Consider the following 14598-nt stretch of genomic DNA (forward strand, 5'->3'; position numbering starts at 1 on the left):
CTATCTCTTAGGGCTGCAGTGTAGAAAAGTGAAGCTAAGTGTAAAGCACCTAGCACAGAAGCACAGTATTTGGCAGGCATTAGGCATCAATAATGGTGGTTCTTATTACTATAGGAAAAGCTAGATATAAACATCCAACAGGAAAAATAATAACTAAATTATAAGTTCCATTGTGAAGCCATTAAAGATGACCAATAATTTATAACAATAATAGAAAACCTTAAAAAATAAAGTAGACACAGCAGGGTATACATAAGATACACTATGTGAAAGTCGCACAATCGTGCCCAGCTCTTTGCAACACCATGGACTATACAGTGCATAGAATTCTCCATGCCAGAATACTGGAGTGGATAGCCTTTCCCGATTGAACCCAGGTCTCCTGCATCACAGGCCAACCCAGCTATCAGGGAAGGAGTGCAAAACAAACTACAATGAGATCTCACCTCACACCAGTCAGAATGGCCATCATCAAAAAATCTACAAACAATAAATGCTGGAGAGGGTGTGGAGAAAAGGGAACCCTCCTAAACTTTTGGTAAGAATGTAAATTGGTTCAGCCACTATGGAGAACAGTAGGGAGGTTTCATAAAAAAACTAAAAATGGAGCTATCATATGATCTACCAATACCACTGTGGCACAGATCCAGAGAAAACCATAATCTGAAGAGATATATGTACCCCAATGTTCACTGTACACTATTCACAATAGGCAACACATATCCACCGACAGAGGAAGGGATAACAATGTGGTACATTCATACAATGGAATATTACTCAGTCATAATACAGAAAGAAATAATGCCATTTGCAGCAACTTGGATGGACCTGGAGACTGTCATACTAAGTGAAGTAAGTCAGACAGAAAAAAGACAAATATCATATGATAATACTTGTATGTATAATCTAAAAAATGGTACAAATGAACCTATTTACAAAACAGAAACAAGAGTCACAGACATAGAAAACAAACTAATGGTTACCAAGGGGGACGTGGTGGGGAGGATAAATTGAGAGACTGGGATTGACACATACACACTACTATATGAAAAACAGAGTAACAGATAACTAAAAAAGATCTCTACTTTGAGATTGAGAGATTGAGGGAACTCTACTCAATGCTTTGTAATGATCTATATGAGAATAGACTCTAAAAAAAGGGGGATATAAGTATATGTATAACTGATTCATTTTGCTGTACAGCAGAAACTAACACGACCCTGTAAATCAACTACACTCCAATAATAATCAATTTTAAAAATAGATATATTATGACTATAATTTTGTGGGGGAAAATTACAGTAAAGAATAAAATGAGAAAATGAATAAATGTAAAGGACTTATTAGCACAGTGCCTGTACATTCTATGTTATTATAAAACAAAAAAAGCAAACCTAGGCACTGAAAAATACCTAAAAGATAAAAAATAAAAATAAAAAAAACAGTTCAAATGTCCCCTCCTTCATAAAATCTCCCCTTCCAAGTCAGATGTGAACCCTCTGAACTCAAAACTCTCTGGCCGTTTCCCTAGAGCCTTACAGCTTCACTAACCTGGCCACTTCCAACCAGCTTCATAGCTAGTGCATGCAGTCTCAGTGCCCCTTAAAGAAAGACCATCTTCTTCCCCTTTGAAGCCTCACATAGAGTAGGCACTTATCAGAATGAAGAAAAAAGGGAGAAAACGAACAAATGATCAGTCCTGCCCCAGACCCAGCAGGAATGTAAGCTACCATTCTATCACATCTCAGGATGGAGCCAGTCTCACTAAAGTCAGTCCAGAGAGGCAATCCAAGCTAAGTCACAGTAATTCTGAAACTTGGGTCAGGGTCAGGGCTCTACAGATGTTTACAGATGAACATGAGTAAGTTCTTATGTAGGTTCCGGTTTTAGAAACCTGTAGAAGCAGCTGGAGAATTACAGATGTCACCAAAAAGAAATGGAGAGTCAGTTATAAAAGGCTAACTGTGGGTAACATGAAAATGGTCCAGGAAGATGAAGGTGGCTAAATGCAAAGACAACAATAGAAGGAGGGGACAGAAGCAGCTACTGAAAGCCAGAAAAGATGAGCTGGCCTAGAGGTCACTGGGAACCCCCAAAATAGCTGACTAGCTTCCTGGAGTTGAACCAAGGGAAGAATTCTGTCACTGACTAAAAAGAAATCTTCAAAAGGAATAGGAATGTACTATAGTGACAATTTGAGAATTAGAGTACTGATTTTAATGCTTAAAAACTCTAAAACACTAAATAGTTGTACTTAAAACATGAAACTAACCCAATATTCCAAGTAAAATTGCTGTCAATCTTCACCTGTAACCAGTCTATACCATGAATTGCTACATATGGTCATAAAACTTAGTTGTGCACTGCCCTGGGTGGCAGACTACAGAGAAACAGATGGACGAAACAGAGATCATTGAAGGTTTCCCAGAGAAACTTGAAGCCATGACGATACAATGCTAGAATGAGACAAGAATGTCTAGGTCACACATGTACAAAAGGTTTCTAAGAAAACTGTCTTCTGAGAAGTATAGCAAAATTAAGGCTAGTCTTTTTGCAAGGAATGGTACAAAGATGGTGACCAATCAGAAATGTGAAATAAGTATGGGGTGGAGGATTTGGATAAAAGAAATTCAGTTTCCATGTTGGTTTGAAAGATTTTCTGAATTTTTCTCAGGCTCCCTGTGCTGATGAGCACATTTCTTGGACAGAATACAAAGTATAAGAAAAAAATTAGCAAAGGGAGGAGAAACTTCCTTAAATAGAAAGGAACATATTTAGTCCTTTTTACATAAATTAGCAACATTTTTACATGAAGGTATAATCAGTAAAGAGAACATGGAGTCAGAAGTTAGTAAAGACTGCAACTTCTCTCTCTTGAGTCCTCTGCCCCATGTGTATAGAGCCCCATTAGCTGACATGGACAAGCATTTTGCTCCTGTTAGCAATGTGGAGTCTCCAGACGCTGGGAAACACACAAGCAAGAACCTATCAAGCTTCCTGCACCATCAACTGAATTGTCAGCAAAGTTCCCACAGCAGCCCCAAAGGACCAGGCATGTATGAGCCCTGGCAAGGGATAGACACAGAGATGGAGAAAGTTCTTCTCTGTCTCACATGTGGAAGCCTATTTAACCCAGACATGAAGGAGCTGAGTCCATAAAGCAGGGGTCATGCTACTTATCAGTCTCATTCTGTTGGGCCTTGGCAGATGTCTGAGTTTCAACCAGGCAACTTGGCAATGACACAACAAACAATGCCCTCCTCTCATTGTCTTTCCACTGCTTACTAACCACATCACTCTCCAGAGAAGCAGTAAAAACATATTTTAATTATCAGCCCGATTCCTTATAAACAAGGTGGTAAAAAATTAACCTTCCCAAACACAGAGTGAGCAAAAGGTGGGAGATTTTAAAATAAAATATTGGGGTTAGAACTCAACCCACAAACTTGAGGAAACTCAGCTCAGGGAGGAAAAGCTGGCCAGGCCCTCTGTTTTTGAGTTCACGCCACATTTCAAGTGAGTGGCAAACTTCCCAGCCACTGTCCACTCCTTTCCCAGGCCAGCTGGCAGGGACACAGCCTGGCATGGCAAGCTGCATGCCAGAGGCACATAAGTGAGTTCTTTATTGTACCGTTCCCCTGTTGCCCCAACTCAATGCCCTCCGCCAATCCTGAAACTCAAGCTCCTATCCACCCCCTCCCTCCCCACTCCCTATAGACAAGAGGGAATAGCAGTATGTAAGGAGGAGATCTCACCTTGGCTGTCCTGTCTCTGGAGCCACTCACAATGATGCCCCCTTTGCAGTCCACACAGTTCACCTCCTGTACATGGGCCGAGTACTTGACAGTGAAGGTGCTATGAATCTTATGAATACCAATCTTCCCATCTCTAGGAGAGAAATAAGCAGCCAACCTCTGAGAGCCAATTACTTTCTCTGCAGGAAGAGAACAAGTCTACAGAAACAGCCCAAATCTCCAATGACTTCCAATTTGCTAAGCTTTAGGCAATTCAGCCCAATAAGGTCCTGAGTTTCTACATATCTTTACTTCTTCAGTACACTTGGGGCTGAAGAAAGCTGAGAGACGAAACAAATCTCCCCCTTGAGAGTATCAAAAGCAGGTTCCCTTTTCATTAAAGGTTCTTCTTGTTTTCCTTTTCCAGCTTACCCTATTAAGTACCTGCTTTAAATGGAAAAAAAAACATTACCCCTTCTTCTAGTCTCCCTACTCATCCTTTTGGAGTAGAGACAGAAAAGTCAGAGGCAGGCAGAAGGTCTCTGAAGAATACTGAGGAGGAAGGAAGGAGAAGCCTGCAGCACTTACCCTCCTGCACTGATAATATGCGAGTTGGCCAGCACGAAGTGGCAAACGTCCTCATCATGTCCAGCAAAGACTCCCAGGGGCCTCCGGTTCAAGCTGGCACCATCTGGGCGGAACTGATAGGCCAGGATGAAATTAGCCTGGGATATGTACAGAGAATCACCCTCTAGCTGCATCCAGGGCATCTGACTGCAGAGATGAAAAACAAAATTTAAGAATCATCAAGATATAGCAGGGAAATTCAACTTCAGTCTTTAGAAAGGCTGACCAATCCTTAGCATTACCTGTAAGGTTAAGTCTATATCTCACTCCCCTCCTTCAAAACTACTACCTTCCCTTAGGCTTCCCTAGAAAACTAGAGTGATTAAGCTTTGTGGTGACCCTATCTTCTTTATCACTATTTCCCTAGAAATATCTTCTTTATCATTATTTCCCTAGAAAACTAGAGTGATTAAGCTTTGTGGTGACCCTATCTTCTTTTGGCTTCCCTTGTGGCTTAGCTGGTAAAGAATCCACCCACAAAATGGGAGACCTGGATTTGATCCCTGAGTTGGGAAGATCCCCTAGAGAAGGGAAAGGCTACCCAATCCAGTATTCTGGCCTGGAGAATTCCATGGACTGTATAGTTCATGGGGTCTCAAAGAAATGTACATGACTGAGTGACTTTCATTTACTTATCTTCCTTGGAAAGTCAGAATAAAAGACCCATTAAATAGTCACTGTTAAAAGGAGAATGCTTGGGAGTTCCCTGGTGGTCCAGTGATTAGGACTTGGTACTTTCACTGCCAGGGCCCCGGGGTTCAACCCCTGGTCAGGGAACTATCCCCCTAGCTACCCACGTGAAAGTCAAAGTGTTAGTTGATCAGTTGTGTTTGACTGTTTGTGATCCCCATGGACTGTAGCCTGCCAGGACCCTCTGTCTTTGGAATTCTTCAGGCTAGAATACTGGAGTGGGTAGCCATTCCCTTCTCCAAGGGATCTTCCTGACCCAGGGATCAAACCCAGGTCTCCTGCATTGCAGGAAGATTCTTTACCATCTGAGCCACCAAGGAAGCCCAGCTACCCATGGTGCCTAAATAAATAAATGGAGAATGTTTAAGACTTGAATTACTGGCTACCTACAGACTTCTTTTGAGTAGACAGAGCAACCCCCCTCAAAAAAAAGCAATAATTGAGGGGTGGGGAAGAGCAAAAAGAAACCTTCCACTCAGATGAAATAATTTTCTTTCATTCTGTGTCCTCACTGATCTGAAGATAAAGTGGTAAGTTTCAAGATTCCAAGACTCCCATACACACCTTTTTCCCAATAGATCAGTTAGGGTGTGATAAAGAAAAGAGAAGAGTGAGCCCAGGGAAGCCCCATTCCCTTGTCCTACTAGAGCAAAGGGGCTACTTTTAAGTGAAAGGAATAAAGCCATTTAGGAAAGGATGCTAATGTACAGAGTAAATACCTAGATCCTCTCAGAGGATATCTAAGTTTCTGTACTAAAGCCTAAGTGTGGCAATGGCAAAACATAGCTCCAGAGCAGTGTACTACAGTTCAGTGACTACAGAGAAATGATTGGCTCTCACAGAAAGCTGATAAGAGAAATCCACAAACAGTTAAAAGATTCTAACCACAATCTGGCAGGAGGAAGAAACATTGGAAGCCACAGACCAGTCCCATGGCATGGAGTAAGCCTTAAAAACAAAGAGGACTCTGCCAGACACCATGCTCTCTGGTGGGGACTAAGCTCCTTTCCCAAGGTACATCTCCACAGCCTGTCTTACACCACAGCAGGGTCCTCGAGCTACCATGTCCCAAGCAAAGCATAGGGACAGATGATTCCTCCCCATTTATAGAGACACCATCTCCCACTGCCAAGTCTGTCTGAGCAAACTGGGCTGTTTCTTCCCCAGACTCCTTAATACAAGCGTCATGGGAATGTACAAAAGTTCTGCAAATTGACTTGACGGACCATTAAATGCAGCTTGGACTTTGTAGCAACTAGTTTCTGCACATGAGGTTTTAACAAGTGTGTGCATATATTATATGGAACATGTATAGTGTACAGATGCCTGCACTCTCATTCATTACGCACATTCCTCTTCAACATGCCCTTGCACAAGTTTGTGGCATACTCAAGTGGGCAACAAACAGAAGGGTTTGGAATTCATGTGTTTAGAGCCATCTGGTAAATAGCCATTTGCCCAGCACAAGAAACCAGGTTCATGCCAGGTGAACAGTGGAGAATCCCGGGGCAGCCTAGTAACCATTTTGTGTATTTATTTGCCACACTGCTTGAAACCAGTCCAAAGAGACATCAGGAACAAAACCCTGATAGAGAAATAAACTCTTTCTTCTGGCAATAAAAGTCAAATAGGAAGCAGAAGGTAAAGCCCTTTGTCATACAAATTCATCTTTCTTCCCAAGTTTCTTTACCATCACCACTACCACATAATTCACAGGAACTCGGGTCAGTGAAAGCAGCAGAAGCTGGACACAAGCAACTCCGGACACTCCTTCATCACATGAAAAAGCCTGCCTGGCCCTGCGAGCAGAGGTCCAGGTCAGCTGGAATGTGGAATCATGCTGTTCCCTGTCCATTCCAACCAATCAACAAGGAGTACTTTTTGGTGACTAATGAAATAATAACTGGAATAATTTAGCATCAGTGAGGTATAAAATCTGTGGCATCAGCAGTGCCAAAGCCATTATTTAAATCTCCTGCCATTTTTTTCTAAGCTCTGCCTCCTATAACATATATATCCAAACCTTCAGATCCTATTTAGCTTTTTAATAAAAGTAGGGGAGAGCACTACAGGAAGCCAGGAGGGAAGGTGTAATTCCCTAGAGTAGAACTTCAAAAAAAAAAAATTATAAAACAAGATGAGGTGGAGTATTGGCTTCATTTCTTTCTTTTGATGAGGTGTATTAACAGAGGTTACTTCTGAGTGGTAGGATTTAGATAAGTTTATTTTCTTCTCTAACTTTTTCTTTTTTTCAAATTTCTACAATGAACATTTATTATTTTTATAATCATAAAAATACAGGCTCTGTTAAATTGAAGTACATTTGGGGGGGGGGAATCTTTTTTTTAATGTGAAAAAAAGTTGTCCTTCTGATGTCCCCTTTGTGGTGTTTAAAGAATCAACACTGGCTCATCACCCAAGTCAGGCACATTTATACTCCAGCTCGGACTAGATTTTTCATTCCCAGTATGCTTTTATGTCCCAGGGAGCTTTAAAGGAGTCAAGAGGCTACTTACCTGCATCTCCACTTCAGCAGAATCCCCTCTCGGCAGCGCCCCAACCTCCAGTTCTGAGATACCTTCACTCGTTCCTTTACTGGTACACTGGCCATCCTATGTCCAGACAGAGGAGATAATCCAGTCACTACAACTCACTGACAACCACAGAAAACTCCCTGGGCTTATGAGTCAGGACTCAGGAACATCCAGAAAATATCTGGATAGAAGTGAAGGGGTTAGGAGATATGAAAGAGGTAACTCTTCTCTCTCCACATTAGGATAATCAAGAGAGCCGAAAAGAACAGCCCATGCTTTGCAGTGTCCATAGTGATGCCAAAGCAATCTAACAGAGCGAGGGTAACAAAGAGTACTGGTACCTGGCTAGCCATGTGGAAAATATCTCTACCTCACACCATACAAAAAAATTAATTAAAAATAGATCACAGATTTAAACATAAAATCTAAAACTATAAAGCTGTCAGAGGAAAAAATATAAAAATAGCTCGTGACTCAAAGTAGACAACAGTTTCTTAAGACACACAAAGCAATAATACAAAAGAAATATCCAACAAATTAGATTTTATCAAAATTAAAATTTTCTGCCCATCAAAATGAATACACAAACCACAGTCTGGGAAAAAGTATTCACAAAACATATATTTGACTGAGAGGTTTATACCCCCCAAATATGAGGAAATCCTCCTTGCATATGTATATATTTTGAAGTCTAACAAGGAACTCTCCTACATTCTTGGTGAGAGATGACAACGGTACAGCCACTTTGGGAAAAAGTCTGGCAGTTTATTATTGATCTAAACATACACCTACTATGACCCAGCAATTGAGGCTTTCATAGGGGCTCAGACAGTAAAGAATCTGCCTGCAATGCAGGATACTCAAATCCAATCCCTGGGTCAGGAAGATACCCTGGAGAAGGAAATGGCTACCCAGTCCAGTATTCTTGCCTAGAGAATTCCACAGATAGTGAAGCCTGGCAAGCTACAGGCCATTACTCAAAAGAACTGAAAACATATGCTCACAGGAAGACTTACACAAGACTAGTCACAGGACAGATCTTCCCAGGATCCCATCTAGTACCCACATTGTATCTAGTTGTGTCTCCTGAGTCTCCTCTGGTCTAACAGTAGTTTCTCAGTCTTTCCTTATTTTTCATCATCTTCAATTCAGTTCAGTCGCTCAGTTGTGTCCAACTCTTTGTGACCCCATGGACTGCAGTCCATCACTGTCCTCCCTGTCCATCACCGACTCCCAGACCTTGCTCAAACTCATGTCCATTGAGTCAGTGATGCCACCCAACCATATCATCCTCTGTCATACCCTTCTCCTCCTGCCTTCAGTCTTTCCCAGCATCAGAGTCTTTTCTAATGAGTCAGTTCTTCGAATCAGGTGGCCAAAGTATTGGAGCTTCAGCATGATTTCCTTTAGGATTGACTGGTTTGATCTCCTTGCAGTCCAAGGGACTCTCAAGAATCTTCTCCAACACCACAGTTCAAAGGCATCAATTCTTCGGCACTCAGCTTTCTTCACAGTCCAGCTCTCACATCCATACACGACTACTGGAAAAACCATAGCTTTGACTAGATGGACCTTTGTCGGCAAAGTAATGTCTCTGCTTTTTAATATGCTGCCTAGGTTGGTCATAACTTTTCTTCTAAGGAGTAAGTGTCTTTTAATTTCATGGCTACAGTCACCATCTGCAGTGATTTTGGAGCCCAAGAAAATAAAGTCTGTCGCTACTTCCATTGTTTCCCCATCTAACTGCCTGAAGTGATGGGACCGGATGTCATGATCTTCATTTTTTGAATGTTGAATTTTAAGCCCGTTTTTTCGCTTTCCTCTTTCACTTTCATCAACAGGCTCTTCAGTTCCTCTTTGCTTTCTGCCATAAGGGTGGTGTCATCTGCATATCTTAAGTTGGTGATATTTCTCCCAGCAGCTTCATCCAGCCCAGCATTTCACATGATGTACTCTGCATAGAAGTTAAATAAGCAGGGTAACAATATACAGCCTTGACGTACTCCTTTCCCTATTCGGAACCAGTCCATTGCTCCACATATGGGTCTGTTGCTTCTTCACCTGCAAACAGATTTCTCAGGAGGCAGGTTAGGTGGTCTGGTATTCCCATCGCTTTCAGAATTGTGCAGTTTGTTGTGATCCACAAAGTTAAAGGCTTTGGCATAATCAATAAAGCAGATGTTTTTCTAGAATTCTCTTGCTTTTTCTATGATCCAACGGATGTTGGCAATTTGATCTCTGGTTCCTCTGCCTTTTCTAAATCCAGCTTGAACATCTGGATGTTCTCAGCTCCCGTACCATTGACACCTTGCTTGGAGAATTTTGAGCATTACTTTGCTAGCATGTGAGATGACTGCAATTGTGTGATAGTTTGAACATTCTTTGGCATTGCCTTTCTTTGGGATTGGAATGAAAACTGAACTTTTCCAGTCCTGTGACCACCGCTGAGTTTTCCACATTTGCTGGCATATTGAGTGCAGCACTTTCCCAGCATCATCTTTTAGGACTTGAAATAGCTCAGCTGGAATTCCATCACCTCCACTAGCTTTGTTTATAGTTACGCTTTCAAAGATCTACTTGACTTCGGACTCCAGGATGCCTGGTTCTAGCTGAGTGATCACACCATCATAGTTATTTGGGTCATTAAGATCTTTTTTGTACAGTTCTTCTGTGTATTCTTGCCACCTCTTAATATTTTCTGCTTTTGTTAGTTAGGTTCATACTGTTTCTGTCCTTTATTGTGCCCATCTTTGCATGAAATGTTCCCTTGGTATCTCTAACATCTTGAAGAGATCTCTTGTCTTTCCCATTCTATTGTTTTCCTCTATTTCGTTGCATTGCTCACTGAGGAAGGCTTTCTTATCTCTTCTTGCTATTCTTTGGAACTCTGCATTCAGATGGGTACATCTTTCCTTTAAAACTTTTAAAATTTCTTTTTATCTTTTGCCATTCTAAGAAGCAAAAAAAGATTCCTCCCTGTTGTGCAAACATGTATTTTTTCTAATTATGGCTAAGACTGAATATCTGGTCATGTCTGAAAGCCATTTCTTCTGCGAAATGCTCATCTATGTCCTTTGTCCCTTTTCCAATTAGGCTTATGGTCTTTTACTTGTGTGTTTGTAAAGGCTCTTTATATATTCTGTGATGTCAATCTTTTCCTAATTTACTATTTGCTTTTACTTTGTAGTATTTTTCCCATGCAGACATTTTGATTTTTATATATCCATTATTTCACGTCAATCTTTGCCAGAAATGACCCAAACTGATATGAATTTAATATGCAACAAAGTAAAGTAAGGAAAGAAATCACTACTTAATTAGGGCTGTTTGTATAACATCTCCCAGCCTTACTAGAAAGAAAGGAAAGAAGAAAAACATACATGTCTAGAAGAACAGACTCTAAAATAGTCAACTCTGGGTAGCCAACTTTGGGTGTTTTTACTTTTTTCTTTATGTTATTTCCCAATTTTTTTACAATGTAATATTTTGGTAAAGATAAAAACAGTCATTAAAATAATAATGCTTTTGATAAAACTGGATAGCAATAGAGCAAAAAATTCTCATCTCATATCATAATATGTATATTTTCCCCAAATGAAAGAGTAAATTTAAAAGATTTTTAACTAGAAGGTTTTCAAGTATTTAAATTTTAAATAGTGTATAGAAGGAAAAAAAAGAATAAAATGAAAGTAACATAGTAGGGGAAGGCTAACAATTAATGCTATGAGTACAAGTTTTATCCCTAAAGCTTTTAAGGGACTGATAAAAATCTATCAGGATAACAGCCTGTCTCCGATACCCAGTCATTAATATCCAATAGCAGATAAGAACAGGCACACAGTGTTCACATGATAAACACTACAGAAACATCCTGAAACAATAAGAGTTTACAAACATGCACATTAAAACAATTAATAAAGTACCACCTCACATCTATTAAGTGGAAAAATCACATGCTAGCTTTGGTTTGATAAAAGGCTTTGGGTTTCTTTACATATTGCTGGTGGCTTGCTAGTACAGTCTTCCAGAAAGGAACTCTGTCAAGAAAAGTTGTTACAGGACAGCTTCCGACCCAGCATTCCCAACACTGTCTCACAAAGAAATAATTCAAAAGAAAAATATTTTTTACAAATATATTTATAGTTACAGCTATATATTAAGAGCTGAAATCTAGAAATAGCCCAAATGTCTATCTGTGGGGGAAAATGGTTTACTAATGCAATAGAATAAATATAGCTATGAGAAATGACAAATGTGAACACTGCAAAACATTTTGGATATTACTACAACAGTAGTGGTAATTTTAAAACAAAGTCTAATTTATAAAGATACTACATAAAACTATATACCCATAAATAGCTCAGAAGAGGTAAACAGATGGAGTTTTAGGAAATGAGTATTTCTTTTTAATATGCATCACATAACTGCTGATAGTTTGGTCTTTTCATTTTAACTTTAACCTTTTTATTGCATTTCATTTAACTAATAGATTAAATGAAGTTGTGAGAAAGGCACAGAATGCAAATGTAGGAAACTTATCCGAGCCCCAGTCCTGCCTCTTACGACCGTGGTTACCTAATTTTTCTATTGTCCATTTTCTGCACATATGAAATAAAGACAGTATTTCATGCAATTGTGATGTTTTAAAATGACAATTAAAACAAAGTAACAGGTAAGTTACAAATCACTATGAAAAAGGTTATTTACTTTTTATATAGAGTAGTTTATATTGACAAATGGTGACATCACTATAGATAATCTAATAATCATTTATTTTTCTTCTAATTTAATTACATCTCTTAGAAATTATTCTTTTAAAGTCAGGCTGAATGATTAGGATTTGGGTTACACACATGTTAAAGCTAAAATATATTACTGAATTCTTCCACTGAGTGAACACAGTCCTCAGTTTCACATTTCTAGATGGCAATCTACACTACTGCTAAATGGTTAGAAAACTGAGGTTAGCTAGAAACAATCCTCTTTCATATCTGGGAGAAGACTTGGAGATAAAATTTAGCAGCAAGTCTAATCTTTTTCATTAAGACTTCAATTGTTTTGGTCCATCCTGTTAACTGTCTTTTATGGTCCTCAGTTTTAGCTCTAAGTTAGTAGGTAAAGGTGAAAGCAAAAATTGAATATTCTGGATCATAGCAAGAAGGAAATAAGGGGGAAAGAATCAATATACTTCCTGAATAAGGATAAGGACAATACTTCTCTCATCTCCCTGGTCACTTAAATGCCATTTGGTGACACTTTACTAAAGGTCAAACAAAACACTGCCCTGAGGGCCTGATCACAGCAGCAAGAAACTTTCAAAGTTGAACTTTAGAAGCTGCTACCAAGCAGCAGGTGCAGGCATCCTCTCCCACAAACAACAACATAATCAAAGTACTTGGCTCTGGCCCTTCAAAACAAATTTCAGCTCTAAAAAAACGTTCCACTTGGCTTTCACTTGAGAAATAGTGAAAAACAGTACCACTTTGCTAAAAGCAGCTTAATGCAGCTTTTTTTTAAACTCCCTTTTGTTTGTTCAATTCTTCCTGATGGTTAATTTCCCTAGTTGGTGGCCAAATCATATGTATATTCTTACTGGCTTTAGCACCTGAAAAATCAGGAGGAATTAAAAAAAAAAAAAATCCTCTCTCTGAAAACAAGTAGCCCTCCCTCCCTGTGGGGACCTATCACAGCCTAGTTAAAGGGAGTTGGTAGAACAAGGCATCCAAAGAGATTGAAAAGACAGGAGCAGGTGCCCCTGGGAATTCAGCAGGGACTCTTGCTTCCCATCCCAGAAACACTCTCCGGTTGGCTGTTCCTTTGACAGTTAGTGGTATAAAGTGGGGGTGCTCCCCCCAAAATGATTAGTGCCCTGTAAATAAACCTCTGGCGCAGCTGTTAATGCATGGAGAAATCTCTAACCTGGCCCGTGGGCCTGGTGGAACTTCCATTTTCCCAGCCCTCTTTTCTCTTGCCTCAGGCTCATTTTTCCACTTGGCCCCCCTCCCTCTCAGCTTTCCGGCACTTAGTCACCATTATAGTTTGACTGCATTCCTGGGTGCATGACCTATTTTAAACAAAAACAACACAACATGCACCCACAGTAAGCTATCAGGCCCCTTAGAATCTTGGCAACAGTGAGTCCAGAGGGACAGAAATTAATCTAGGCAGTTATCTAGAGTTCCCTTTCATTTCACCTCTCCTCATTCACACTCCAAACCAAAAGCAAGTAAATAAACTGAATTTGAAGAAAAATGGCTGAGGGATGAAGTGGGGAGGTGTGAGTATACTAGAGAAGTCATATCCACACAGTCTCTGAGATCAGAAACCTCCTGGATCACAAATCAATTTTCCTCTCTGGCTCATCTTGAAGTTTGATTCCCCTTGATACCGTGCATGCTACCTACCTGCTGACTGACATGATCTCCATAAATATAACATCTTGCTGCCTTAGGAATTCAGGAGAGGAGGGTATCTGTCCACAAGCACAGAACAAGGCCATCTCAAGGGGCACTGGGCTAAGGAGCGGGGACGGGACTATGAAAAATGATGCCTAGGGCTTGGAGTTTTAATTCAACATTTTCTCAATTTCTTTGCTCTTTTTGCTCACTGGTAAGCAGATTTCCCCCATACAGCCTGTGCCTACCAGTGCTGCTACCAAGACTAAGACTTTAGCTTTAATGTATACACAAATATTTAAACAGTCCAAGACAAGAAGCTTCGAACTCTTCATTCATACATATGTTAGACTAAATCCTCCAATGGCCTCAGGAGCAGAGGTCTATAATTAAGGTTCAAATTAAATCAATGAAAAACCATATATTGTGTTAAACTCTTATCCTTCAGGCCAGGAATAGGGAACAGCCTCAACACCCAAGGTGAAGTGAGATTACAGAGAACATGCCCAGCATGACGACAGGACAGAGAGCACAAGGAGAGCATGGAGCAGACCCAAATATCCCTTGAAAGGCCTCCAAACGTCAGCTCCCCATACTTGTTCAACCTCACCTCCCAGG

At 40.2% G+C, this 14598-nt stretch overlaps 1 protein-coding gene and 1 non-coding gene across 2 annotated transcripts in view; one reads left to right on the forward strand and one right to left on the reverse strand.

Moving 5' to 3' along the window:
• The window catches only part of FBXW4 (F-box and WD repeat domain containing 4), an 85696-nt gene that overhangs the window by 61039 nt on the left and 10059 nt on the right, over nt 1-14598 (reverse strand). Inside the window, exons 2-4 of the mRNA XM_068961594.1 lie at nt 7568-7663; nt 4323-4508; nt 3756-3888 (exon numbers count right to left, since the gene is read on the reverse strand). Of these exons, the coding sequence (XP_068817695.1) occupies nt 3756-3888; nt 4323-4508; nt 7568-7663 (415 nt within the window). The remainder of the gene's footprint in view (nt 1-3755; nt 3889-4322; nt 4509-7567; nt 7664-14598) is intronic.
• On the forward strand, nt 5065-5138 carry TRNAE-UUC (transfer RNA glutamic acid (anticodon UUC)). Its single transcript has one exon. It is a non-coding gene; the product is annotated as a tRNA-Glu (tRNA).

This window comes from Capricornis sumatraensis, chromosome 23 (genome assembly GCF_032405125.1).
Source record: "Capricornis sumatraensis isolate serow.1 chromosome 23, serow.2, whole genome shotgun sequence".
Lineage (NCBI taxonomy): Eukaryota > Metazoa > Chordata > Mammalia > Artiodactyla > Bovidae > Capricornis > Capricornis sumatraensis.